Source organism: Lindgomyces ingoldianus (genome assembly GCF_010093535.1).
Source record: "Lindgomyces ingoldianus strain ATCC 200398 unplaced genomic scaffold BDR25scaffold_6, whole genome shotgun sequence".
In the NCBI taxonomy this organism is placed as follows: domain Eukaryota; kingdom Fungi; phylum Ascomycota; class Dothideomycetes; order Pleosporales; family Lindgomycetaceae; genus Lindgomyces; species Lindgomyces ingoldianus.
In genome coordinates, this window is record NW_022985167.1 from 402,388 (window position 1) to 428,156 (window position 25,769).

Sequence of the window (25,769 nt, forward strand, 5' to 3'; positions counted from 1 at the left end):
TTTAATGTCGACCGTGTGGGAGTGTCTAATCCGCGCCGCGTGGGCTAACTGCTTTCGAAGTGGCTTGGAAGCCTAAGGAGAATTCGGTATGAACACTCGTTTGACTTTATCCTCAATTCAAAGGCTTGCACTTGTTTCTGTGGGCAACTTCTACTATTAGCGATGGAAAATACGACCTTCCGAAAACGGCAGGCTTCTGGAAATGGGCCTTGTCTGCGAGCGCGTGGAAACCCCGAATTGAAGCGTGCCTGTCGTTATTCATCAGACCTCATCTCCTTACCAAGTCACCATTCAATAGCTCCTCCGTACAGCATCGCGGTTTAACATAGCCATCTTTGTATCCCCGCTGCGCATAATGCGTGTACTTTTCCTTTCTCGACTCCCTTCTCTAGAGGTACCACGCTTTCATCAATCTCAACAGTATTCAGTACCACATCGCAATGCCCTTTTCAGAGAAGTAAGAACCCCATGAACAAATATCCCTTTACAATGGCCCAAGCTATCCATGAATGGAGCCAAGTGCAACCTTCCGTCAACCAGGTATCCGGAAAGGAGCAAATGAGCAAGCTCTCAGGAGGCCTTGGTGCGACACAAGGACATCTCTGTGGCCCATGGCAACGCAAGGTACGCCCATGTCAGATGTATCAGCATTCTTCGATTGAGGCACGTTGGAAGCAGCCCATTGGTTTGGGACCTAATGTCGGTAGAGACTCGGGCGGCTGCGAGGTGCTTGCTTTGTCGGCTGTGGAAGTCATGCATGCAGGTGCTGCTGAAAACTGCTCGCCAGGAGTCGGAACAGAATGAGGTCATGCAGCATTGATGGTACCTGGAAAACATTCAACTGTCAGACCGCGAGAAGGATAGAAATATGATTGCCAGCTTGATCAGATCGGAGAATTGCGCAAACATGCAAGACGGGAGGCACTCAAGGAAATCCTTTAATCACGTGGTGCGCTAGCACTAGTGATGATTTTCTAAAGAGGTCTCAGCAAGCAAGCTTCAAGTATCTCGGAGTATATGGGTGAAAGGTAGCTATGTGCCATCCTCGTTTCCATGTATACCATTGCTAATTGAGCTAGGCAGAAGCATTTTGTTATTGCTCATAGACTCGGACTTTGGAGAACCTTGAGCCGAGTCTTGTACAGACAAAATTTGAGTGGCACGGTGACAAAGTACAACACCCGTTCTTGTACGCCCTTTTCATCCCTTGAGCCGTTCCCTACATCAGCATCTGCCCGCCCCGTTGGCAGCGCGGGAGACTGCATAGTTGCGGACTTGAGCCTCAGACCACGCAAAATTTCATCAAAAATGGAGAGAACACTCAATACAGTCCTTCTGTAACGACGCCTAAACAATCCCATGGCTAGCAGCCCAGTGACATATCTTCACCGTCCAATTACAGACCCTGCTCATTAAGGGCCTACCGACTCATCGCTCGGCGTGTCCAGAACCCCAAATCGATTCTCGGGACTAAGGTGATCACTTTTTTCCTGCCAAGCTTCTGCTGGTGTATAAATCACCCGTGAGCGAGCTCACCGACATATCAATACCACACTCTCCTTACTACATTACTCGACACTCACACAACACCTCAACATAACGCTTCAAAATCCCGTACCAACCTAACATGGAGCTTCCGCAAAAACCACTTCCGTTCCTACCAGAGGAGGGCAATATCAGTCCTTCGGACCACCCGAAGGTAGCTGAGACCAGCTTCGACGGGATGTGTTCTGTAGATCCAATCGCTCTTGGGTTTAATCAAAAAACTACACGTCGGCTCCGCCGAAAGATTGACTATTGCCTGATTCCGTTCCTGGCCCTCCTATATCTGTAAGTCATTCCTCACGATGCTTTTTATGTTACGCTGGCTGAAATTCCCCTAGGCTGAGTTTCCTTGATCGCTCTAACATTGGTAATGCCCGCTTGGCTGGTCTTGAAAAGGACCTCAAGATGGAGGGTCTCCAATACAATGTGAGAGAAAACATTCGCCTTCTTCGGAATGCTCCAGCTGCTAACCACGAAATAGAATGCTCTGGCCATATTCTTCCCGTTCTACGTTCTCGCAGAAATTCCATCTAACTTGATGATGAAACGTCTCCGACCGAGCATTTGGATTCCGACCATTATGGTAGCCTGGGGAACCATGTGCTGCCTTATGGGCGTGGTCAGGAGTTACCGTGGACTGCTAGCTATTCGTGCCGCTCTCGGTGTCGCTGAGGGTGGACTATTCCCAGGCATCACCTTCTAGTAAGTTTACACAAACCAAAATCCGGGTTTCAATCTAGGAAATAAGATATTAACATTACACACACAGTATCACCATGTGGTACCAGCGCCACGAATGTGGTCTCCGTATGGCCATCTTCTTCTCTGCTGCCACTGCTGCAGGCGCCTTCGGAGGGTTGCTCGCCCGTGCTATTGTCGAACTGAATGGCCACCATGATCTTAGTGGTTGGTCTTGGATCTTCATCATCGAAGGAGCTATTACTGTGCTAATTGGTGTGTCTTACTGTCCTCGACCCCTCGTGGCTTTTCTGTGTAGCGTGTTCTTTCAATAAATGCGTTGCACAATCAACGGCGCACCTCGAGCTAACACATGTGATTTCAGCAATCGTCGCATACTTTGTCATGCACGACTACCCTGATACGGCTAAGTTTCTCACTCCAGTTGAGCGTCACGAAGTGAAGCGCCGTTTGGAAGTCGATAATCGATACCTCGATGACAAGTACCAGTTTAAGTACTTCACTGACGCCGTATGCGACTGGAAAATATGGGTCCACATGTTCATCACCATCGGAATATTCTCCCCGCTCTACTCATTCTCACTGTTCATGCCAACCATCATCAAAGGTCTTGGTTACAAAGACAACGCTGCGCAGCTGATGACCGTACCTCCATATGTTGTGGCCTGCTTATTCTGCATCGCTGGAGGTTGGGCTGCGGATAAGCATTGTCAGAGGGGTATCTACATGATCGGATTCAACCTATTGGCGCAAGTCCGACCTTTCCTTTCTCAACTATTTTAGCCTTGTGCCTCCTTCAACGCTCACCGCTTCTCCTGACATCACCTGCCCAATATACAGATCACTAATCCCTACACCACAGCATCATTGGTTTCATCCTTCAAATCGCCTCGTCATCGCACAATGTCAAATACCTCGGTACTTTCTTCGCCGCCGCCGGCATTTACCCCAACGTTCCACAATGCGTTGCTTGGAATGGTAATAATATCGGCGGATCTACCAAACGCGCTGTCGGCATCGCTATGCAAGTTGGCTTTGGCAACCTTGGTGGCGTGCTCTCTGGATTTACATACACTGTCTATGATGCTCCAAAATATGAACGTGGACACGGCACAGTCATCGGTCTCCTCGCTATGTCCACAATTCTGTCAGTTTTCATGAGACATTGGCTCCGCCGCGAGAATCGAAAACGCGATCATGAGGATGCCAGGGTCAACCATGGAAGTTGCTGGCCAGTGGCGGACATGTTTGCGCAGCGTGAATTAGGGGATTCTGCTGGCTTTTTCCGGTATACTATCTAGTTGCGTTATAGAGTCTTCTCGGGTCTTTTTTCCTGCTCTCCTGGCAGCCCTGATCCTTTCCCTCCTAAACGAGATTCCGGCTGAAGGATTGCTAGGGGAGCCACTATTAATAGAGACTAGGCAATTCTTATAGAATAGGGTATAGCAATGCAAAGCGCAGATGTGCTGCTTGCTTCGCTTTGCTGTATGGACGAGGCTATTTAGTCAAATAACTTATCAAGCGTCTTTAGATACAGGTTCAGTTATAGTAGATCTGGCTTAGGGTCTTGTTGTATCCTTCCTGACTTGAAGACGGCCCTATTGATTATTGTTGTTTGATTTTATAACAGATTTAAGCGTTACATGGTAGGTTTACCATCATGCAGCTGGTGTCTAGAGCCTTACCCGCCTCAATTGTTGAGAGCTAGGATGCTTCCGCATGCCTAATTCCATAATTATGGGCTTACTAGCATCTGTATTGCATTCTATCCATTCTATACACCTCCTGGACATGGTTGAAGCGTGTAGCGGTAAACGAAGTTTGTGCCCTTGTATGTGGAAAGTGCTTTCGTTCGGGACTTAGGAGACCTGCGGAACACTGGGCAATGCGAGCGTGATTCGAAATCACAAGACGTTGAGTATGTTGGATATGGGATGCGAGAACGATATGAGAGCACTAGACTAAGGCGCATGAGTTAGGATCACTATTTAGACCTACGCTATTGGGAAACCCTGAAGTTATAACATGTTAATGGCTCACTTGGGATAGCTTTGGTTCAGCCGGCTCGTCCTTGGAATCCTGGCAGGCTTTGTTGGGTGAAATTGATATGCCTTCGCTTGTTTAATATCAGAGTTTGCTGACTCGATATCGTGTCTTCGTCTGCTAAAAGTGGATCGCATGAGGTTGTTTGGAAATGGAAACAGAATGCATTAAGAGCACGCGTAGAATATTTCTGATGTGCTGGATTGTATGGGCTGATGCGTGTATTTCGAATATCGGCTGTCCTCCTTCGCGCGCGGCGACCTGAGGAGAGCACGACTTTACTTCTGCGAGCAACCGATAGCCACACTGTGTAGAACTTGACTTGGAGTGAAGAGATACTGTATAATCATGCTATGGTAGGGAGATGAGTGGAATAAGCCTCAAGCATTATGCAAGCAGGAGGAAGAGACGGAAAGAACCGACTACCTCGCACCAAGGAACATCCCTTGCGGCCCATTTGGGGCAAGACACAAAGGCCTCATACCCTCTCCATTCGTCTTCCTCCTCTCGGGCGGCTCGGCACGTATGTAGACTTCTCCGATTGCATCATGTTCTTCTCTATGAACCCGCCATTTTCCCATGCCAAGTTCATTTGGTGCCTTCCTTACCCCTCTCCCTCCCCCTCCAACAATCAAGTTCCCTGGTCTATAACCCGAATCTGCTTCCATTCTTCTAATGACGCTAGAATGGATTACTGCGCTTTCGGGAATGTCGCGAACTTCACCTTTAGGTAATGGCCAGGTTATGCTTTTCCAAGACCCGTCTTCTTGCAAGTCCATACGTCGGAAGGGAAGGTATTCCATAATGTTCCAGGAAATGACCGAAAGCTTGGAGGCACCGTTGTGAAATTGGAGCACATCGTGGATTTTACCGCAGGTAGCAGCATCGCGCAGAATCCTGTGGAAATTGGTGTTGTGCCAGCGATGATGATGCGTAGCTAAGGTACTCTCTTCTTCACTGACCCTGATGGTGGGCTCGCCTAGTCGATAGCCGAGCGTGGACACTTCACGTTCGGGGCTGGGAGAGGCCGGATCAATTTCGATTGTCGGCACCGGATAAAGAGTTGCACGTTGTGGCTCGGGTTCTTGAGTGGGTTCCTCATGGCTGCAATTAAGTATGCGGAGTTTGACGTTGTCGAAGGAGAGACCTGCACGTTGAGCCTCACGAACCATCCAGACAAGAGGAACATGGCTTAGGGCGGAGTCTTCTCCCGGGCCAAGAGGCCAACCACCTCCAATATCCTATCATTATTAGTGGGGTCTTGGAGGAGCAGTGGACAAATGGCGCTTACAGCGTGACACCCCGCAAACCACACTTCTTGAATGTCTTGTTCATCTTCCCCGTCTGAGTCTGAGTCATCGTGGCGTTGGATTGCTGTCAATGAGATATTGGAGATTGAAGACGCGGCGGATACCGGATGGGACACATCGGAAAGAGAAATCCCAGGACTTAAGTTTCGAATTCCTGCCGTTTCTGAGTGATCACGATACCGCTCAGGGACTACCAGCGTATCCCGCCTGCCTGACGGGTACCACTGGCCCACGTCAGACGGCTTACGTCCTCTAGTTTGCTCTTCATGCTCAGCATCATGAGTTCCCCCTGAACTCAGATAACAGTGATGTTTACAGCGACGCTTGTACTTGTGTGATTTGTTTGGTTTCATCTCCGAGATTAAGTCTTGTCGAAATTTCGCTCGGCGCTCATCAATTGCGACAGCATGGCGAATGACCTTGGCAGAGCTTCGAGCTGTGTATGGAAACTTGCTTCTCTGCATCCATGCATTCTCGAACTTCGGCACGCTGTTTACTGTGTCGAAAAGACCAAGGAAGCGTATGCGACGGACAGGCCGGCTGAAGGTTTCCCTGAATGCGCACATAAAGTCTAGGAGGTACTTCTTCTGTGCTTTTTCTTCGGCGCTGCGTTCTTGGCGGCATTGCCATTTCTGGAATGTCTTCCAAGCAAAACTGCACATCTCCTCATTTCCAGCCTGCTTTGGTTAGTCGTGGGCCGTAACGAAGTAGATCTACTTACTGATAGAAGGCCAACATGATCCAACATCTCAGCGAGGAACCGAGCAGTGTATGCACCACGGGAGAACCCGAAGAGATATATGTCATCCCCAGGTAAATAGTATCGCATTAAGAACTACCGAGCGTCTTATTAGCGCAGCCGTTGGGGCTGAGAAGCATTATACTCGCCTTATACCCTCCCATCACATGTGCGTCGAATGAAGTACCTAGTTTACTAGCGATTAATGTGATGCCAGATCAAGGATGAAGTGTCCAACATACCTACCGCGCTGTCTTTAGCCTTCTGGTACCAGGATTTCAGCCTGTCAAAGCGACTGGTATGCGACAATGATTTGGTAATAACATATGTTCCAATTCCTGGCTGATAATAGTGGAATTGGTCATTATCGTTGCGATCCAACATACGGTAAATCTTGAGAATGTTTGAATCTGCATCAGTACCGGAGAATTTATTTCCAGTTCCGTCAAAGCAGAGGATGAACTTCTTCCTTCTTTGGTGTCGCTGCACAGTAATGACGGACTCCATCTCTTCCTGCTGGATTTGTTGATGCTCTTCAAATGAAGTGCTAGAAAGATCGAGGTTTTGAGGAGCCATCTTAAGGGGTCGAAGGTAGACTCCCCGGTAAGAGACAAGAATGTATGGGGAACAAGCTTGCCGCAACGGCGATGTCAAGAAGCGAATGTGAAGGTCTAGGGGAGGTGCGCGGGGACTTAGCGGCTGGAGAAGTATTCTCCTAACAGACAAGGAATGACAAGCACGCAGATCCCTTACAAATGCCGATTGCTACCGGAAGCTTGTAAGTGATCAGCAACTACCAGGTTAGCGAAAATCATGGAGCAATATGGATCGAGCATCTCTGTTCAACCCGCAATTTTCCAAATAAGGAAATTGACCTCAACTCCCATCCAACCCACCATGGCCATTCTTCTCTGCTTATTATTGAGCTCCCAGCTGACAGAAAGCCAAGCAACTGTTATCTAGTGGCGCTCCATTGAGGGCTTGGGCAGGTGCATTCCCCGCCTTTTGCGCAACGTTGGAGTGGGACTTGTGAGTGAGTGTTATTATTGAGAGTTTGATGATCGGCCTGGCTCTGTTAATTGCTTGATGTCAGAGGTTGCAGTATGCAAGAGGTGTGAGTAGGTTCGGCTAGGATGATTGAGTACTGCAAAGGTGGGACGGGAACGGTTCCCAGACGGTGGAACAATGCGTGACTCGGGTAGTGGGCGCAACAATAACGCGAGCTGTGCATCAATTGGCGATGCAATGCGTTAGTGACATCGTTCGAAAGAGATGAGAGGTGGGCATTTGGCTGTCTGTGAAGTGTGAGGTTGAGAAAAGCATACATCATCCCTGAACAAAACCCTGGTAAGAGTCATTGTCGGTGCCTCGGTCCGTTCCTATCCTTCGCTTCCTTCGACTAACGTCAATAACAGCCCGTTCTTGTACCCTTTGTCGATTCTCATCTTCGTCCTCTCTACGCTCGATTTGTCTCTGTCGAAGGTGCTGCGTCCCTGCTACAGCGAAGTGATGGCACCAGATCTGCAACAACCTCCCAAGTACTCTCGTTTTCCACCAAATCGCTGGTTTCTCATCCGATCCAATCGCTGCAGCCCGAGTGGAGACCCCGGGTTCAGAGTGACCATCTGCTGCATCTCGCATGCACATTTTATTGTACTGGCAGAACAAGCAGCATGTGTTGGCTATTGGCGTATTTGAACAAGCCACGCCTACGCATTGACCCCTCGATGTGCGTTTCCTGATTGCCGACTGCAGTAATCCTTCGCTTTCATCCAACAATGCTTCATCGGACGCGATGATCCGCTTTACTTTTCCTAGTTCCCGTAGCTATGCCCTTCTCATCACACTCCATCTATTTTTTGGGGGTTAAGTCTTAGCTTCAGGGAGCAGGGCTTCCTGACGATATGCAGGACTGACGGACCTCAGTGTGTTTGCCATTCCTTGCCCTGTCTTGAATATAGGCTTCATTATGCCAGTATTCCTGGTTCGAGCCCTTCACAATAATTTACCATATCAACGATGGACGAATGGCAGAGATTGCACGACTTGTGCTTTCGGATAGGTAGCTGGCCGGGGCATTCCCATGGGTAAGGAAGCTGATATGCACCTTTAAAACTGGTTTCACAAACTGTGGATCGAAGGCCGTATTGGGTTGCAACATCTATTGTGTTCGTGCTATGCTCAGCCAGCCACTTCCATCATGATTATCATCAGTTGCATCATGCAATATCATGTCTTCAAATTCCAGTTGCATTGTCTCAGATTGCCGAAACGAAGCTGCCTCGGACCGGGGGGATTCAATAGAATGAGGGTTCAGTATTTACTGCTGGGTCGGGAAACTCCTAAGGGTAAGAGTGGCGCTGATCCTGGAGGTACCGACCGATGATGTGGACCATGGGGCGTATTAACAGTCTCATTTCTTCTGGCACGCCCTCTTTATCCCCCGCTGCACGCTTCAATAATCTTCTCCCCACTTTTCATTTCTATTACTTTCTCGTCAAATACAAGAAACGCAATGCTTCGCAGATTGTCTAAAACGTTTCGGAAAGACCGTAAGAAAGAGAAAGGAGAAGTAAATGGATTTGCTGAGGAAAATGATAATGTCAAGGAGTCTGAGCCAGAGCACGTGGATCACTCCTCCGAACGGGAGGGTGTGAGCTCAACGTTTGCACAGTTCGCCCAGATCATCCACGCATCTCACAGACCTCTCCCAACACAGACCGGAGATGGCTCCTATCTCAATAAAGAAGAACCCAGCGGGCTTTTAGCAGATATCAAGAAGATGGGGTTCAAGGATGTCGCGGCTTTGAAGGAGGTCATTGCGAGCAAGGCCAAAGGGGAGCTCGTGGATGACAAGACTTATATCATGGAGCGTGTGATTCAGGTATCATCCCCGATACATAATTTTATCATTACTAAGTACCATATCTAGCTTGTGAGCGGCCTTCCTCCGCTATCGAAGAACCGTGTCGAATTGGTCAGTCACGAGTCTTATTAAACGACTTACTCCCTCTGATTAACCTTAGACCAATGCGTTCGTTAATGAGCTATGGAACTCTCTCCAACACCCACCTCTATCGTAAGTACTAAACTTTTTTCTCCAATGCGCACAAATCTAATGTGAGAGCAAGGTACCTTGGGGAAAAATTTACGTACCGTCAAGCGGATGGGTCTTACAACGTAGGTAACTCAAGCCTGGCCTCCAGTTCCGGAGCTAACTTCCATAGAATATCATGTTTCCTCATCTCGGTGCCGGTGGGTTGCTCCATCGACATGTCCTTTTGATTGTTCTTGCAGCCCAACTAACACTCTTCCAGCAAACACTCCTTATGCTCGCAGTGTCCAGCCCAAGACGATTCAGCCAGGAGCCCTTCCAGATCCCGGGCTTGTATTTGACAGCATCTTTGCACGGAACACGTTTACAAAGCACCCAAACAACGTCTCAAGCATCCTTTTCTACTGGGCGTCTTTGATTATACACGATCTTTTCCAGACCGACCACAAGGATATCACCAACTCTCAGACTTCCTCATACCTAGACCTTTCTCCGCTCTACGGAGACAATCAGGAGGACCAGAACAATATCAGGACGTTCAAGGACGGCAAATTGAAAGCTGACTGTTTCTCTGAGCAGCGCATGCTAGGGTTCCCTCCTGGATGTGGCGTCTTGCTGATTATGTTCAATCGTTTCCATAATTATGTGGTAGAGCAACTTGCCATGATCAACGAGAATGGTCGTTTCACTAAGCCTAGTGACAACCTGAGTAGAGAAGCGACTGAGAAGGCTTGGGTGAAGTACGATAACGATCTCTTCCAGACTGGACGACTCATCACGTGCGGGTTGTACATGAGTAAGCGTTAACCGTAAACCCCTTACTCACCTGCCTTAACACTGACGCATCAATCGAGATATTACACTGCTTGACTATCTCCGAACAATCGTCAACTTGAATCGAAGCAACACCACTTGGACTCTCGATCCCCGAGTGGATATGGAAAAGCTCTTTGGTAAAGACGGCACTCCTAGGGGAGTCGGTAACCAAGTCTCTGCCGAATTCAACTTGGTATATCGCTGGCACTCGGCCACTAGTCTTCGAGATGAAGAGTGGACGGAGGCCATGTACAGAGACATGTTCGGCAAGCCTGCGTCCGAGGTCTCAATGCACGAGCTCATGATGGGCCTTGGCAAATGGGTTGCTGAACTGGATGCTGATCCTCAGAAGCGCCCATTCGCTGGACTTCAACGTGGATATGAAGGGAAGTATAGCGATGACGACCTCGTCACAATTCTTGTGGATAGTATCGAGGACTGTGCTGGTAAGTTGCATCTCGCAGTGTTGGATTCTGAAGCCGCTTATCATTAGACAGGTTCTTTCGGGGCCAACAACGTGCCCAAGGCCCTGCGCGCAGTAGAAATCATGGGGATGATGCAAGCTCGAAAATGGGGGCTCGCGACTCTCAACGAGTTCAGGAAGTTCTTCGGGCTTAAGCCTCACGACACGTTCGAGAGCATCAACTCCGACCCTGAGGTCGCGCGTCAGCTTAAGCACCTTTATGAACATCCAGACTTTGTGGAAATGTAAGTATTTCTTCCATCGACAAGGCTTCGATAGCTAATGGTATTTTGTAGGTATCCTGGCCTTGTTGCCGAAGAAGCCAAAGTACCTATGGTGCCTGGCGTTGGTATTGCTCCGACTTTCACTATTTCTCGAGCCATTCTGTCGGACGCCGTCGTCTTGGTTCGAGGCGATCGATTCTACACGATCGACTACCACGCAAAGAACCTTACAAAGTGAGTTTAAAACCATATATTGAGCAATGCCAGCTAACATTCTGCAGTTGGGGTTACAGTGAAGCTCAATACGACCTCAGCATCGAGCAAGGTTGTGTTTTCGTGAGTTTATCGCAATTCTGCTGCTTTTTTTATCCATTTTAATGAACATCAGTACAAGCTTTTCCTGCGCGCTTTCCCTCAACACTTCAAGCCCAACTCGATCTACGCTCATTTCCCAATGACAATTCCATCCGAGAATAGGAAGATCATGAAGAGCCTTGGACGTGAGAGCCATTACTCTTATGATCGTCCTGCATTCATTGAGCCGCGAGTTAACCTCATCAGCTACCTTGGTGCAAAAACTGTGCTCGATCAACAGGACCTTTTCAAGGTTACTTGGGGAGCCACCACCGAAGAGCTCTTTGGCAAGGGCGGCGCGCTCTTCATGCTGTAATTAAACCCCTATTGTAACCATATATGGCAACAGGGCTAATTGTGATCTAGGTCTGGAGATACGCCTCTCCACACAAAGCAGCGCCAAATAATGGCGAAATCTCTGTACCGGGACAACTGGCAAAATGCCGTCAAGGACTTCTATGAATACATCACGATCCGTCTTCTCCACGAGAAGTCCTTCAAGATTGCAGGTACCAATCACGTCGACATCACTCGAGAGTACGACATCTTCGCCCACTCCCCTCTTTCTACAACATCCTACTAATGCAACCCCTCAGCGTCGGCAACCTCGCTCACGTCCACTTCGCATCCAACATTTTCTCGCTGCCCCTAAAAACCGCTGAATGGCCTCACGGTATCTTCTCCGAACACGAGATGTACATGGCCATCGCTGTAATCTTTATCTGCATATTCTTTGACTTCGACGTTGTAAAGTCCTTTCCCTTGCACATAGCCGCTCGCGCGGTTTCCAAGTCCCTCGGGAAACTAGTTGAAGCGAATGTCAAAACTGTCAAGGCGAGTGGGTTCTTAGCGAGTATCTGGGATGAGACGATGGATAGTATTAAGGGAGGTCAGAGGATGTATTTGAAAGACTATGGAGTGCATATGATTATGCGGTTGTTGGAGAGCGGGTTGAGTGTGGAGGAAGTGGCTTGGAGTCAGATGTTGCCGGTTGCGTGTGCTATGGTGCCGAATCAGGCGCAGGTTGTAAGTCTGCCTTTCCCATCACCGATTTCTTACTCTCTCCCCCATTCCCAGTGTCAATCCACCGGTGTCTGTATAATCACCTAATACCCACAGTTCACGCAAGCTCTTGACTTCTACCTCTTCCCCGAAAACGCCCAACACCTCTCTGAGCTGCACCGCCTCTCACACCTCAACACACCTGAAGCTGACAACCTAATCCAACACTATCTAATGGAAGGCATTCGTCTCGCCGGCACCTTCGGCTCATACCGCGAATATGCACCTTCCAACCCATCGGCCGCATCCAATATAGCCATCAACGACGGCCCCAACCGCACCATTCCCATAAAACCCGGCTCCAAAATCTTCTGCTCCTTCGTCGGCGCTAATAGAGACCCCTCGCTCTTTCCCTCCCCAGACACCGTCATCCTCGACCGCCCCCTCGAATCATATATCCACTACGGCATCGGTCCGCACGCCTGTCTCGGAGAAGACGCATCCCGGATCGCTCTTACAACCATGCTCAAAACGGTTTGCAAGCTTAAAAATCTACGGCGCGCGCCGGGTGAGAAGGGGGTCTTGAAGAAAGTCCCAAGGCCAGGCGGGTTTTATGTGTATATGCGCGAGGATCACGGGAGTTATTTTCCGTTTCCGTTGACGTGGCAGGTTTGTTGGGATGGGGACTTGCCGGCGGTGCCGAGGGTGCCAGCAGGGGAGAAGGGGAAGGAGAGGAAGGAGAGGAAGGCCGGGAATGGGGTGAGTAATGGGGTCGGGGATGGAAGGGGTAAGTAGTGAAGTACCACTAGTGCAAGAAGAGGAGGAGGTCGGTGGGTGGGACATGAAATTTGAAATACCAAATTGCCACAGAAAGGTAGTAGGAGGGAATGCTAGGGCAGTGAAGGGAGGTTAGTACTGACGGTCATGAAAGTCACGTCACGTCTCCACGGTCGCTTTATAGTAGGCACAGCGTAGTATTTTCATCCTATAAGTTTAGGCTAGTAAATCCATATCCAACACTGTGCTGCACTTTTATTAGTTACACTAGGACATGCCTGGCCATAGTTTAGGACAGGAGCCTTAACTCTGTTCACGTTCCCCCTAGTTACAGCTGGAGGTTTAGCAGATAAACTCTATACCAGTCACGTCCTACTTATGTAATAACATGATGTACAGTTAGAAGCTTTAACATCTACGATGACACGAAACCCGCAATGCCATTTATAGGTATAGGGGTGTAAGTTACAATACGACTAAAAAACACTATAAAAAAAACTATAGTTCAAAGAAACCAAGAGATAATTTGTTTCTGGTAAGCTCGGTAGATTTTAAGTAAGGTACAATGGTAATGAAATACGGCAGAAAGATCTCTCTGCTTCATTGCACCTGGTATAAACTGTCATGTGTCTCGTCTCCATGCTGATGCTCGCTCATAATACATGTTAGAATCCATCATAATCGGTGTAAAAACACCCACAATCAGGCAAGGCAGCCCCCTAGCTCGATTTGACGAGCTCTAGAAAACCTGTAGAAACTCCATCCCCTATCTTTGTGATGGTACTTGAACACCCCCTACGCTAACTGTACGCCAGCCATACGAACATAGGAACATAGACAGCCGAAGCTATAAGCGCTAGTGGGAACTCCCCTTCCTTCACTACTAATTGATACTCCGAGTTCCGTTGCGCCAAGATTTGTATAATTGGGTTGATGGCTGTCCGTCTACCATCTCCGTCGCCATCGTTATGATGCTAGTGCACGACACTGCAAGCTAGGAGGAATTACTACTGACTCTTTAGGCTCTCGTTCTCTTCGCCAATACGCGGCGGGCTCCTTGACTTGGGTCCATCTTTCCGGCAGGGAGACACACTGCGCCTAAATTCGGGTCAGCCACATAGTCAACTCAACTACTCGAAACCGAAGATATGCGGCATCAGCAGAAAGCTGGGAGCGTAAAGGAAAAGAAAGTGAGGAGACTCACGACCTCCGCCTCTCGCCTTCCTTCCTTTGAGAATCGATGATCCTGACCATAGTCTTCCGTCCCGCCTGCGCATTGACGTTCTGCCCAGACATACTCATGCTGATCTTCTTACTTGCATCCGCGCGCAAGAGTCGCTTCAGTAGCAGATGCTTCATCAGTAAGCACACGAATACCCCACAATCGCTCCCGTTCTCCTGTTGCGGCGAATCGCTCATGTGGATGAAACCCAGCTTCTTGCCAAGCAGCACTTCTAGTTTTGCAGATGTGTTCCGAGCTTCCATGTCGTTGCACGGTGCCAGTGAATCGTAGTGGAAACTGACGCCATCAATGATGGAGACGAGAAGGAGAGACCAGTGCGAACCGCCTTCTGCGAGGTTGACATCGCGGTTGTCGTTGATGGGGAGGAAGATGTGGGTGGTTTTGGAGAAGTTGGGGAGCACCTCCTTGAGGGTGAGTGGGTCCGGGGTGTTCATGAGCATGAATGACATTGAGGGACGGAGGAGCACGATTTGCGCGGCTGGGACGCGAGATAGCTCTTCGCGCTCAAGGTACCTGGGCCATAGCCTAGGTCAGCCATAGGGAGGGGCAGGGAGGAAAGACATACTCTTCCCAGAAGGCAATCGCATTGTCCGTCAACCAGTCGTGCTTGATGCTGTCCACGTCTAGCTTTGTCACTAGCAATAATCTAGTCAGTAACTGCATCAAAACAAATAATTCCAAATGCGAGGTTGTCCTGCGCAAGCGCAAGACCAGAATCCATACACGCACCGCGTACATCATGATCTGTTGGTTCAGGATTAGTCTCCGCACTTAACAAAGAAGAGATACTCACAGCTTAGATACGCATCATCAGGACTCAAGTTATCCCCAAAGTGGCGGCGCACCCTATCGATGGTGTTGGACACTGACGGCATGACTCCAGTTCCGGTGCTTCCTCTCCGTTTCGCCGACAGATCTGGCAGGACAGTATCTGGGATGAAGAAAGAAAGGAAACCCGAGCAGCAGATGGAAGTTGCGCGGAGAGGACAAGGCGTCCGAAGACCGCGGCGAGTTTGGTTGTGCTGCAAGTTAGGAGTTGTCTGTCTGCCTAGTCGCGGGCTTTGGTTGGGCTGGGTAGGCGTGGCGTCGAGTCTTCGCGGGGCGGAAACGCAGGGGATAGATTGACGTAGGCGGCACTGATTGGGACCGCCCGAGGAAACACCGCCTAAAACAGCGTCCAGTTAACATTTGTCATTGGTCAATGGCAATCAAATGGGTTAAATGGGGTTTCAGGACAGGCCAGATACCGAGGTTTACGATATAAACAGACACTGGCTTAAGTGACGGCAGCTTTCATTCGTCTAAGAAATAGCCTCCTTGGTTGAGAAAGTTTCCCACGCAAACAGGGAGAAGAGATTGGATATCGAACCCTGCACAAAACCCCAATTGAAAACCTCTACCCAAACAAGCCGTGATCGTACACAAAACTCGTCATTCATCACTCTTTCTTTTCCCCCCTTGCTCTGAGATGCCTGTAACTCAAAACCAGGACCTGCATCCCCTCATCCAAATCCAGTAAAAGCCGACTGCGTAAACTGATCCCCAACCAGTTGCGTCGGCAGCGCTGTCTGATTATCATTCAAAAACCAACTCCAATCCTGATCGATATCCATAGGCATATTCTGCCACGAGAAGTTGTTCGTTGGAAGTGGGAAGTTGTTCATGCTATCGTCGTTGATCTGTGTGCCTAGGGAACTGCCATTCGCACTGTCGGCAGTATTGTTAGTACCCAGGTTATAAAAGCCATCGTACGAAACAAAGGGGTCAGTATTCAAGTTGAATGCGTCCTGTGAGGTTGATGTAGTGGTTGTAGCTGTCAGATTTGCCCCAAACAGATCTGATCCCGTATTCTCCGACGACGGTGTAAACTGTGATGGCGAAGTCGTCGAGGGGTTAGGATTGATGGTCCCAACCTTCTTGTACTTCGGCCCGGGTATCGCTGGCTTTCCACCTCGCCGAATCGAAATAGTGCCAAAATACGGAATCACAAAATCCGTAAAATCGTCGCAACCCCCTTCTGCACGTCCCCAGTCCGCTTTGAATTTGCGGAGCATCTTCTCCAGTACTTCTGCACTTTGAAGAGCCACTTTCCCTCCCTTTTCGGATGATGCACGTCGAAAGATGTCGATGCTTATCTCGATTAGCCGGACATCTGTCTCTTGGTCCTTGGGTGATACCCCGCCCATTACAACACCGAAGTTGAAAAGCCCAAGCATGATAAGTACAGCCGAGGTGAAGCCGATGAAGTCGACGGCTTTGCATTCGTATAGGGGTTGAACTTCGCCCGTTCGGAGGCATTGGTATAGTCGCAGGACTTCCCGTGATCCATTAAGACAGGCAGTGCGACTATATGCGAAGCGTGAGTTCGACTGCGACTTTAGCATGAATGGGAGATGGAGGTAGACGCGGATCTGGTGGTAGACCATCTGTGCCATCAAGCGTTCGCGAAGGTCGGCCGCGTTGCCCTCAATGTCCGCCATTAGGCTAGAAAATTCGATCCAATTAGGATCCAGCTTCTTCCACAGATCTTCCAGCTCTTGGTCCAACTGAAGCGCCCAGGCGAAGGACTGCTCCGCAACGCCTTGATTCCTATCGATGACCTTACCGGCTAGTATCGACACTTTGTTCATAAAGATCAGTGGTGCCATAAACTCTCCGCCCATTTCTGGTAACGTCAAATCGCAGTGCGTGTCGCTGATGCCGTAAGGAAGCCCAAGGAGTAACGACAAGAACCGATCGCCATGATACAAGGACCACCATATACTCTCATGTGCAGCTGATGTTGTTCGTTTCCGATGAAGACCCTTATTGATATTAGCACCTAGCGCAAACCCAAGGCATGGGTAGTACGTACCATGAGCTGTGTATACATAAGACCCTTGCGGTACGCAAGCCACGCCCTCCGCGGCTGACCGACATCCGCATACCATTTCGCCTTCAAAATCAAGCACTCCATACCTTCAAGGGTGGCAGCGTACTCGTCATCCGCGAGCATATATTGATCAACAGCTTCGATGTATCGACCAACGTCATTTTCGTCTGAGCAAATACCGACGCTCAGCACAACAGTGGCGATGGCGCCAATGTTCCCTTCGGCCAAAGCTTTGGCAGCGAACTGGGGTAGTGTGTGCTCTCCTGACGTTCCACTGCATTTACGTCTCCATGTCTCCCACCATTCGCTATTAGTGTTCAATATCCTGGTGAGTTGGTCATATGGGGGTAGGACTGCAAGAAGACCTTTCTTGGCGCGCTCCCGCTTAGCTTGGAAGGCGGCCGAGTTGTTTTCGTCCATGTCATCTGTGTTTTTGCAAGTAACTGTGTAGCGTTCGGTAGCCGCAAGGCTCGGCGACGGAGCCGAGTCTTTTCGCTGCGGTTCCATTCGCTCCTTGATCCGCACTTCGGCATCGTTGAGCTGCATGAGTTAGTACGAGAACCCACATTGAAAGGGGCTCTACGCACAGCATCCTCAAGGACAGAGAGAATAGGGACATGGTGTCCACGCTCAGACGGGGCATGTTGCAGACCTTGAAGCACCGACGACGATGTCTCAGAAGAAAGAGGCGTGGGTGGGAAGGTATCACGAGGAATTACATTCGGGGTCTTCGACGAGCTTGTCTGAGTCTCGGTGGCACTTCTCTCGGTCTTATCCTCGAGAAGGGAATCGACGAGAGCTTCTAAGCGTGATACTCGTTCGCGAAGATTCTTCCTGTGGTCGACAATGACGTCCGGGTTGGCATTCTCTTGATCAATGCATCGTGACCCACGGGCAAAGCATTCAGAGCAGACATTAGGATTGTCGGGAGGGAAGATGCAACGAATCTTCCGACGTCGGCCTAGTCTCAAATCAGAAACGGTCCGAGCAGTGTAAAAACACGTGCGTCATTGAAAGGGAATTGGAATGGTGGAAATGAGAACAGAATTCAACGTCCTAAGGAAAGGGAATACTGATGCAAGGGAGACGAGGCTGAATACAGAGTAAAGGAAAGTAATAAAGGGTAATTCAAACCCACTTACATTCAAAGCAACTATGCGTCCCTTTCCGCATTTTCTTTCGAATGGACAAATCCGTGACCTCCTTTGGCATGTTCGCGCGTTTTTCGTTCGTTCGTCCGACAATCGAACCGTGATGATGATGGTATAATATGCTCGCACTCGAGCACTCCTCGCCTTCGTCGGTTAGTGGGTCGAGGAGGGAGGAGATCAGAATTCAAAATATAATCAACAGCACCCTTCTTCTCACAGAATCATACCACAATCAAAAAAAGGAAAAGACGACGTAATCCCTATTCACGAAAAATGGCAGCCTGAACACGGAGGTAAGTCAAGGTGAATGGAGGGTGCTTCGTCGGACGAAAGACGGCCCAACGGCGTCTTTAATGCTGAAGCTCTCACTCTCGTAAGCAGGCCTTGCTGACAGATAAAACTCGTGCGCGAGCACATTCCATAGAAGACAGATAAACTCTACTCGCAACCATGTACTTGGCGTGACCAACAACCCCTTGAGTTCATCTACGAACTGGGGAAGGATGGATGCAGCCAGCATGCATTGCGCGTGCGTCCATTTGAGAAAGAGTTGCGAACACACCCCTGGGGGGTACAGAACAGGTTTAGCGGTACAGTCAACTCTCGATGGCGCGATGCGCGATTAAACGATATTTCGATATAGCGATACATTTCTCAAACCTGAATTAATTTCCCACCAAAATATTCCATTTCGCGATACCTACTATATCGCAAGCTTTTAGCTAGATTATTGTTATATCAAGAGATAAAATGCCACGTGTGGCAATTACTAACAAGCAGCGACAGGCTCTGCGTCAATGGTATCAACGTTAGGGTCCTGGCCGGAGGCAGCTTGATGCGATCAAGTGGTTTAAGCAAGAGTACAACCATCGCATCCGTTAGTTAACAGTATCAGAGTCCCTCTCAGAGCGATATAGCTACCTTGACAGTAGCTCTGCCACCACCTGCACACGTCAACAATAGGCACAGTGGCCTATCCTTGAAGCTGTCCTCTTTGACTGGCAGCAGCACCTCGAGAGCTCCGGCAGCGACGTCCCTGGCGATATCCTTATCAAGAAAGCAAAGGCTATCTGGCCGCAGATACCTAATTACGCTGACCTCCCTGTACCAGAGTTTAGCTCAGGCTGGCTCACTAACTTCAAGCGACGGCATAATATCAAGCTTTATTAACACTAGGGCGAGGCTGCGTCAGTGCCAGCTAGGGCTAAAGAGGAGATGAGGGCTATTAGAACGCTGTGTGGAGAATACGCAGAGCAGGATATATTTAATATGGACAAGACAGGCCTATATTAGCAGCAGGCGCTGTTGTTAGGGCTTTCTACTAGAGCTCAACCTAGCAGGAAGAAGGATAAGAACTAAATATTAATTGTATGCTGCTGCAACTTTACTAGCAGCAAGCACTTTACTCTCTAGGCTATCAGGAAGGCAGCTAGACCACATGCTCTGCGATCTGTCAACCTTGAGGCTCTTAGCATCTAATAGTCGTTAAATCCTAAGGCGTAGATGACGCATACTATTATGATGGATTAGCTACAGGCCTTCTATTGGTGGATAGGAGAGACTAGGTCTATCCTGCTGCTGATGGACAACCACAGCGCTTATATCCTCAGCGTTGATCTTAAACCACCTCCACCAAATATCTGCATTTAATAGCTGCCTACTAACTTAACTAGCGTCTACTAGCCACTTGATTAGGGCGTGATTAGTTAGTTTAAGCGCTCATACAAGAAGCAATAGATACGCTATATGGTCGCTAGCTACAAGCGCGGCGCAGATCTAGCAACTTAAGTCAACCTCTACTATGCCTTACGCTGGGCCTCTCAAGCCTAGTATAACAACCTTTGGAGCGATACAATCTATTGCTGCTTCTGCTAAGCTAGGATCCAGCCTTTACAAGAACTAATCTACCTGCCTAATCTAGAGGAGCAGTCTTAGCAGGAGCTAGAGGAGCTCTACCAGCAGGTGCAGCACGCAGGCAGGATTTAGGACGCTATGAGCCTTGAAAACTTCCTGAATCCTATTAATAAGGATCACAAGCCTACTTAATCTGACTTTGATGTAGCAAACGCAATTGCAACATATAGCCAGCAGCTAGTTGAAGACGAATTAGACGACGAAGGGCCTCCTATACAAATACCTACCCCTGCGCAGGCAGAGCAGGCTCTTAAATTACTACTCTTATATCAAGAGCATACAGATTCAACAACTCCCCAGCAGATCAGAGCGCTCTAGCAGCTATATACTGAAGCAAAGGCTTAAAAGTCTAAGCAGTTTGTCTAGGGCACTCTAGATAGTTGGATTACGTAACCCTCTTGCTGCAACGATATTGCGATATAACGATATAATCCTTGTTCCAGAATTGTATCGCGCCATCGAGAGTTGACTGTATAGTGATGTTAACAAGGGATCTGCTTTTCGGAGCGCACCGAGCCCCGACTCCGACTCTCCGGTGATTCTTTGATGTTTATCGATAATTACCGGTGCCGTGTGAATGGAGCTGTTGGTGAGTCCAGCTGAGTGATGACGCCCGTCCCGCGCGTTCCGAACTTCTACGCTTCTCCAAATGTGGACTCCACGTTCATCTTCGATCCACTCGTTCCACCCATGACTAACATCTTCGATTCTTCTTGTGCATATACAAATCTCTACCAATTACATCACTTCCCTTCGTCTCAGAACTTTCTTTGATAGCATGGAGACGAAGAGCGAGCACGAGCACACGCATCTCCCACCTAGTCCACCCCCATCACCACCAAGACGGCGCCACAAGAAGAAAGCATCCGACCCATTCTTCTCGCTGAACAGCAACATATCACTAACCTCTCCGTCGCCGCCGAGCTCACCAAAAGGCGAGCCGCAAGAGGAACAAGAGTCTCTTGTCACACGGGTACGTGTCAAGATTCACCATCATAAATCCCTCCTCAGCCTTCCCGTGCTCTCAATTCCAACTCTCTAGGCTTCTACCACCTAATATATTCTCAGATAGTCATCTCACCCATACTATTTACATCCTTCCTCCTCTCCCTGTTCCTGATAAATCGGCGGGATCGCGTCCGTCGCACGACCTCTTACCCCAAACCCTCCAAATCATCCACTTTGAGCCTCCCCACCTACCTCTCTCACTTCTCCCCTAGCGCCTGGATAGACCCCGAGCCGTATCAAGACCTCTCATCCTCCGCCTGGGACGCCCGAGACTCCACACACATCGAACCGCACAGTGTACTCACGAACGCCTCCCCCTCCATACAATTGCAGACAACAAATAAGCGCCGTTCATGGCATCTAAACAAAAAGATCCGGAAAGTAGCGAAACTCGAGATTAGTGATGCGTTTGAGCTACGGGGTCGGGTTATTCTGATTCTGGTGTCTGCGATCGTGTTGGTGGCCGTGGGGTTGTTGTTGGGGCTAAGATGGATGGTTGTGAGGGTGGTGTGGGGCTCGGTATAAGAAGAGGGATGGGCATGGATGAGGATGCAGTGTATGCTTAGGGGGAGAAGAGGGTGGGTGTTACAGTGACCTGATGCATACTGTCCATGCAAGGCAATGTAAAGCCGGACAAGGCCTGTGAGAACACAGATGAGGTTATAGTTGTTAGGATACAGAAAGGATTGGGATGCTAGGATGATTATGAATTATAATGACAATTGGGATATACACAGGGGATAAGGTTTACAAAAGGGATGGTTGATATTCATGATGGGAATGGGATATGCACAAAGGCGCAGGCGTCCAGGTCCTTTGCAGTCATCAGGAATTAGGTTCACGTCCGACAAGGCGTTAACGATATGACTCTAGATATCAATCCGTCGATTCAGCAATCTGTCAAACTCAACTCATACGGCGAGCTACGTTACCAAGTCCTCACAGCATGTCTACAAATTCAAGCAATCAAGCCCCACCAAGTCTATCAAAAGCACACAGCATGGAACAAGCAACAAAGAGGAAATAGCAATGATTGTATAGACATATTCATATAATCAAAAATATACAAAAGGAAAAGGTAAAAATCACAAGCAAAGAAAATGTCGAGGGACAGAACGGGATCCAGCCCAGGAGTATTAATGTAGTCTCCAATCCGAGGAACGAAGAGAACGCTGAAGGAAAGAAAATGCAAAGAAAATGCAGTCTGGAATCGACACTCGCTAGCAATAGAATTGTAACAAAGGAGATACCTGCAGTAGGTAGTCATGTCGCCGTAGGAAAGATGCCCGAAGTGGATGGAGATGATGATGCTAGGGAAGAGATACGGGAAGAAGAGTAAAAGACGCTCCAAAGAAGAGGTATGACAATGTTCAACTCAACACCAATCCACCCGAAGGAAATTGACCAAAATGTGTCGGGTATCAATCCAATAAGCAACACCACCACGGAGGACAAACACCAGCCAGCCAACCACCAGATGCTCCTATGATGCTCCCCCTGCTCCGAAATGCTCCACAACCTTAATTGGAGTATTCAATGGATGGTGAAAATTCTAGTCCGCAAGACTCCATCCTGATAAGTATGTCCAGATCTAGTCATGCCTCAGGGGGGGCGATGAATAGGACAATCTCTCCTCGATCGTTCCTCTTCAAACGAAGGCTTTTCCAAAGTTCTTTCTCGTCATCGGCCTTTCCAGTCCCGCGGTCCCACCGATCGTATCGCTCACGATGATAGCGTTTGAGGGCCTTATTAACGCTCATACCACGCTCAGATTCAGGTCCCTTGTTGATGAATGACAAGAACAACTCAGCCCGTGCTTCGACACCAGTCTTGACAGGGGCAAGGTCCCCATTAGGACGAATGATCAGCGCCCCATTCCCGTTGGTCTCTGGTGCTGGGGACTGAGAATCAGGTCGATGATACTCAATAGCCTTAATGATCTTCCGCCCAGGCGGTGGTGAAGGAGACGAAGAGTAGTGTCGGCGACGGCGGCGATCCGCTTCACGGTTTCTTCGACTAGCTCGAGCCGATTCATCTCGTTTCTTCGTCTTGTTCTTCCCAGCCGCGTCCTTTGCCGTGCCATTCTTAATCTTAAGAGGTATTCTCTCACGCTCCCGCCCTCGTTCCTTCTCCCTCTTTTCCTCCTCCTTGATGCGCTCCCTCTCTTCCTTAATCTCAAGTTTGCGTTGCGCCTCTTGTCGAACCTCAAACTCTCTCTGTGCCCGCATGAAGGCTTTCGAGGTCCCTTGCTTAGCTCGCTTCATTGGACTAAGTGGTGAGTTCTCGACATAATCTCCTGAATAGTCAGGGCTTGGAGGGAACTCTGGACGTGCTAAAAGTCGGCCAAGCCCACCAGTCAAGCCCGAGTGAAGGACAGGTGGAGCGTCGGCCATTACAAGGTCCCTCTCCTGTTGGACTCTAATGAGAGACATGTCGAGTTCTGCAGGGGACTGGCGCTTGCGCTTCCTATCAGCCTTCTTGGAAGTTGTGTCTGAGAGATCCTTGTCACGAGACTTAGTCCGGGAGTGCTTAGACTTAGGGGCTGGGGTGGTGTATGCAGGGTCGTCATATGCTGGCGCTGCCTCACGAACATTATAGTGAGAGTTGAGATGTTCGCTGGTAGGGCGAATGGGTTCAGTACCATAAGTGAAGCCGTTTTCGACGTAGTGGTAATCATCCTCATCATTCGGCTCCTGGAAGTTCAAGACATCTGTGGCCGTGACTCTTGGAGGCTCATCTTCCTCATATGCAGGTGGCTGGCTGTCTTCGATCATGCGCGACTCATGCATGGGAGGAGGAGAAAGGTCTACTCTGGATCCATTGAGGGTTTCCGAAGTCTCCAGGAAGTCGAACACATTTACGTCTTCAATCGCAGCTTGCTCTTGATATCCTAAGGAATAGGGTGCTGGTGGAGGGCTTGGGGCACGAGGCGGGGCATCAACAATGGCGACAGCGCCGGATTCTACGTCGATTGCATCCTCAACATATGCGTTACGCGGGACAAGCGCCTGCGACGTATTCTGCTGTACACTGTCTTTCTTCTGGTGCTGTGGTTTCGGCTTCTTCTCTTTGTAGAGCTTGCCCTGGTACTTCTGATCTTCGGAGATGCAGGACTAGGACGGACCATTGGTTAGCCTCCAGGAAGCGGGACGAATAGCAGCTTTATCCGCGACGCAGGACAAGATTGGACAGTAAGATCGCAAGAACCACACGCTGGTGTTCATCTTGCGAAACATTCGACAGAAATATGGCTCTAGTGAATTGGGGGGGCGCATACCGTATGAGCTTTGTAGCTGGTGCCGCCAAAGGTGGTCTGGCAGTCTAAGCAGGTGAAGATGGCCCCGTGACATTGGTTGCGATGGCCATCGAGCTTCTTCTTCGTGAGGACATCTCCACAGTTCTAATAGCGGCAGTTCAGCAGCAGTTCAGGAGCAGTTCGCGCACGCTGCCATGACCTGACAGCTCCAGGGGCAGAGGGGTCCAATTGGGGCCCCGCCGAGCTGAAGCGCGGGCGGGTGAGGGCCGGGCATAAACATACCTCGCAGGAGAACGAGACCATGATGGTCTTTAGGGCGATGGGAGTAGGATATGCAGGACGGGCGGTGTACAGCTGGCAGGACGTCTATGGGAGATGAAGAAGAGTCGGTGAGGTTCAGACGCAGAACAGGAACAGCGCCCCGGTATCGATATGGCTGCGGCGGGGGACGTCAGGTTTCAAGATGTGTTGGAGCGCTCATCAAACACGGCCACAATATTTTCCCACGCGCTAGTGACCGCGCCATTCGCTGTGCCGGCGTCGGACCCCTGACGGCTGGCACGTCGCGTCATGCAAGATCTTGCGGATGTCTGGCGGGTATGCACCAAAAATAATCACGCGACGAACCAACAACACCTCGAGGCTTACTTTGGGGTGTCCAGCCCTTGCACGCAGACAAGCCACACGACAGCGCGATAAGAACTGCGCCGGCTGGACATGTTGGACCTGGAGGAGCTTCACTCACGCTCACATATTCTCTGAGATGTCAGTTATTTCCCTGGATGCGCGTGTTTGGTATGCCACTTCCATCTGGGCAGAATTGCGCAACGTCGCAGGTAAACAACCACCTATTCGTAACATATACAACTATAGACAGTCTTCCTAGTAGTGTTGTCCACGGGGGGGCTCCCCCATGTCTCGCTCTCCTGGAAGACGCACTTGGCGGGCTGACCACATGCTCTTCTATTTGCCAACTCGAGTCCGGCACTTGAACCGACCCCTGGCGTATCCCACACCCACAATGACCTCGTCGAAGACATCTCTTGTGAAACCTGCTGACTGAGTGACCTATTGCAAGACCGGAAGTCATCGGGACAAGGCAGCGCGCCCATTATCTAGAATCATCCACCCCTTTGCCAACTATCGTGAGTGTGCTTCGACGTCAGCGGGAACTGATCGTCATTGAGCATGAGCTGATGGTGGTGCGCTGACCCCCTCCCCCCGAGCTCCAAGGGTCTTTTCCCCACAGAGCGACTCGCCAACTTATCTGGCGCCTCCCAATATCTCTTCAGAAAGCG

The 25,769-nt window shown here is 49.5% G+C and overlaps 7 protein-coding genes across 7 annotated transcripts; 3 read left to right on the plus strand and 4 right to left on the minus strand.

Annotated features, from left to right (window-relative positions):
• Positions 1 to 1,627: 1,627 nt before the first annotated feature.
• BDR25DRAFT_331993 (high-affinity nicotinic acid transporter) lies at positions 1,628 to 3,545 on the plus strand (the record flags this gene model as incomplete). The annotated part of the gene is made up of 6 exons (XM_033692699.1): positions 1,628 to 1,830; positions 1,884 to 1,971; positions 2,027 to 2,247; positions 2,315 to 2,499; positions 2,609 to 2,993; positions 3,107 to 3,545. The coding sequence occupies 6 exons, from the start codon at positions 1,628 to 1,630 to the stop codon at positions 3,543 to 3,545; spliced, it is 1,521 nt and encodes a 506-aa protein (XP_033551410.1).
• A 1,164-nt stretch (positions 3,546 to 4,709) lies between these two features.
• On the minus strand, positions 4,710 to 6,843 carry BDR25DRAFT_331994 (uncharacterized protein; the record flags this gene model as incomplete). The annotated part of the gene is made up of 5 exons (XM_033692700.1): positions 4,710 to 5,528; positions 5,579 to 6,274; positions 6,319 to 6,432; positions 6,486 to 6,523; positions 6,579 to 6,843. 5 exons carry the CDS (start codon positions 6,841 to 6,843, stop codon positions 4,710 to 4,712), a joined length of 1,932 nt encoding a protein of 643 aa, XP_033551411.1.
• A 2,008-nt stretch (positions 6,844 to 8,851) lies between these two features.
• Positions 8,852 to 13,298, plus strand: BDR25DRAFT_331995 (putative fatty acid oxygenase PpoC; the record flags this gene model as incomplete). The annotated part of the gene is made up of 15 exons (XM_033692701.1): positions 8,852 to 9,220; positions 9,269 to 9,313; positions 9,363 to 9,415; positions 9,468 to 9,516; positions 9,564 to 9,591; positions 9,654 to 10,187; positions 10,246 to 10,653; positions 10,705 to 10,915; positions 10,967 to 11,128; positions 11,176 to 11,230; positions 11,283 to 11,560; positions 11,615 to 11,785; positions 11,845 to 12,274; positions 12,368 to 12,955; positions 13,290 to 13,298. The coding sequence occupies 15 exons, from the start codon at positions 8,852 to 8,854 to the stop codon at positions 13,296 to 13,298; spliced, it is 3,390 nt and encodes a 1,129-aa protein (XP_033551412.1).
• A 512-nt stretch (positions 13,299 to 13,810) lies between these two features.
• BDR25DRAFT_110008 (cysteine proteinase) lies at positions 13,811 to 15,361 on the minus strand. Its single transcript, XM_033683558.1, has 5 exons — positions 15,064 to 15,361; positions 15,000 to 15,014; positions 14,836 to 14,905; positions 14,232 to 14,783; positions 13,811 to 14,125 (listed from the first exon to the last, which is right to left on the minus strand). The coding sequence occupies exons 1-5, from the start codon at positions 15,143 to 15,145 to the stop codon at positions 14,035 to 14,037; spliced, it is 810 nt and encodes a 269-aa protein (XP_033551413.1). The 5' UTR covers positions 15,146 to 15,361; the 3' UTR covers positions 13,811 to 14,034.
• Positions 15,362 to 15,541: 180 nt separating this feature from the next.
• BDR25DRAFT_331997 (uncharacterized protein) lies at positions 15,542 to 18,606 on the minus strand. The gene is made up of 4 exons (XM_033692702.1): positions 18,285 to 18,606; positions 17,730 to 18,103; positions 17,125 to 17,682; positions 15,542 to 17,074 (listed from the first exon to the last, which is right to left on the minus strand). The coding sequence occupies exons 1-4, from the start codon at positions 18,352 to 18,354 to the stop codon at positions 15,773 to 15,775; spliced, it is 2,304 nt and encodes a 767-aa protein (XP_033551414.1). The 5' UTR covers positions 18,355 to 18,606; the 3' UTR covers positions 15,542 to 15,772.
• Positions 18,607 to 20,985: 2,379 nt separating this feature from the next.
• BDR25DRAFT_311042 (uncharacterized protein) lies at positions 20,986 to 21,740 on the plus strand (the record flags this gene model as incomplete). The annotated part of the gene is made up of 2 exons (XM_033691205.1): positions 20,986 to 21,180; positions 21,276 to 21,740. 2 exons carry the CDS (start codon positions 20,986 to 20,988, stop codon positions 21,738 to 21,740), a joined length of 660 nt encoding a protein of 219 aa, XP_033551415.1.
• Positions 21,741 to 22,311: 571 nt separating this feature from the next.
• BDR25DRAFT_301270 (uncharacterized protein) lies at positions 22,312 to 24,431 on the minus strand. Its single transcript, XM_033689538.1, has one exon. It carries the CDS (start codon positions 24,002 to 24,004, stop codon positions 22,811 to 22,813), a length of 1,194 nt encoding a protein of 397 aa, XP_033551416.1. The 5' UTR covers positions 24,005 to 24,431; the 3' UTR covers positions 22,312 to 22,810.
• Between the last annotated feature and the right edge of the window lie 1,338 nt (positions 24,432 to 25,769).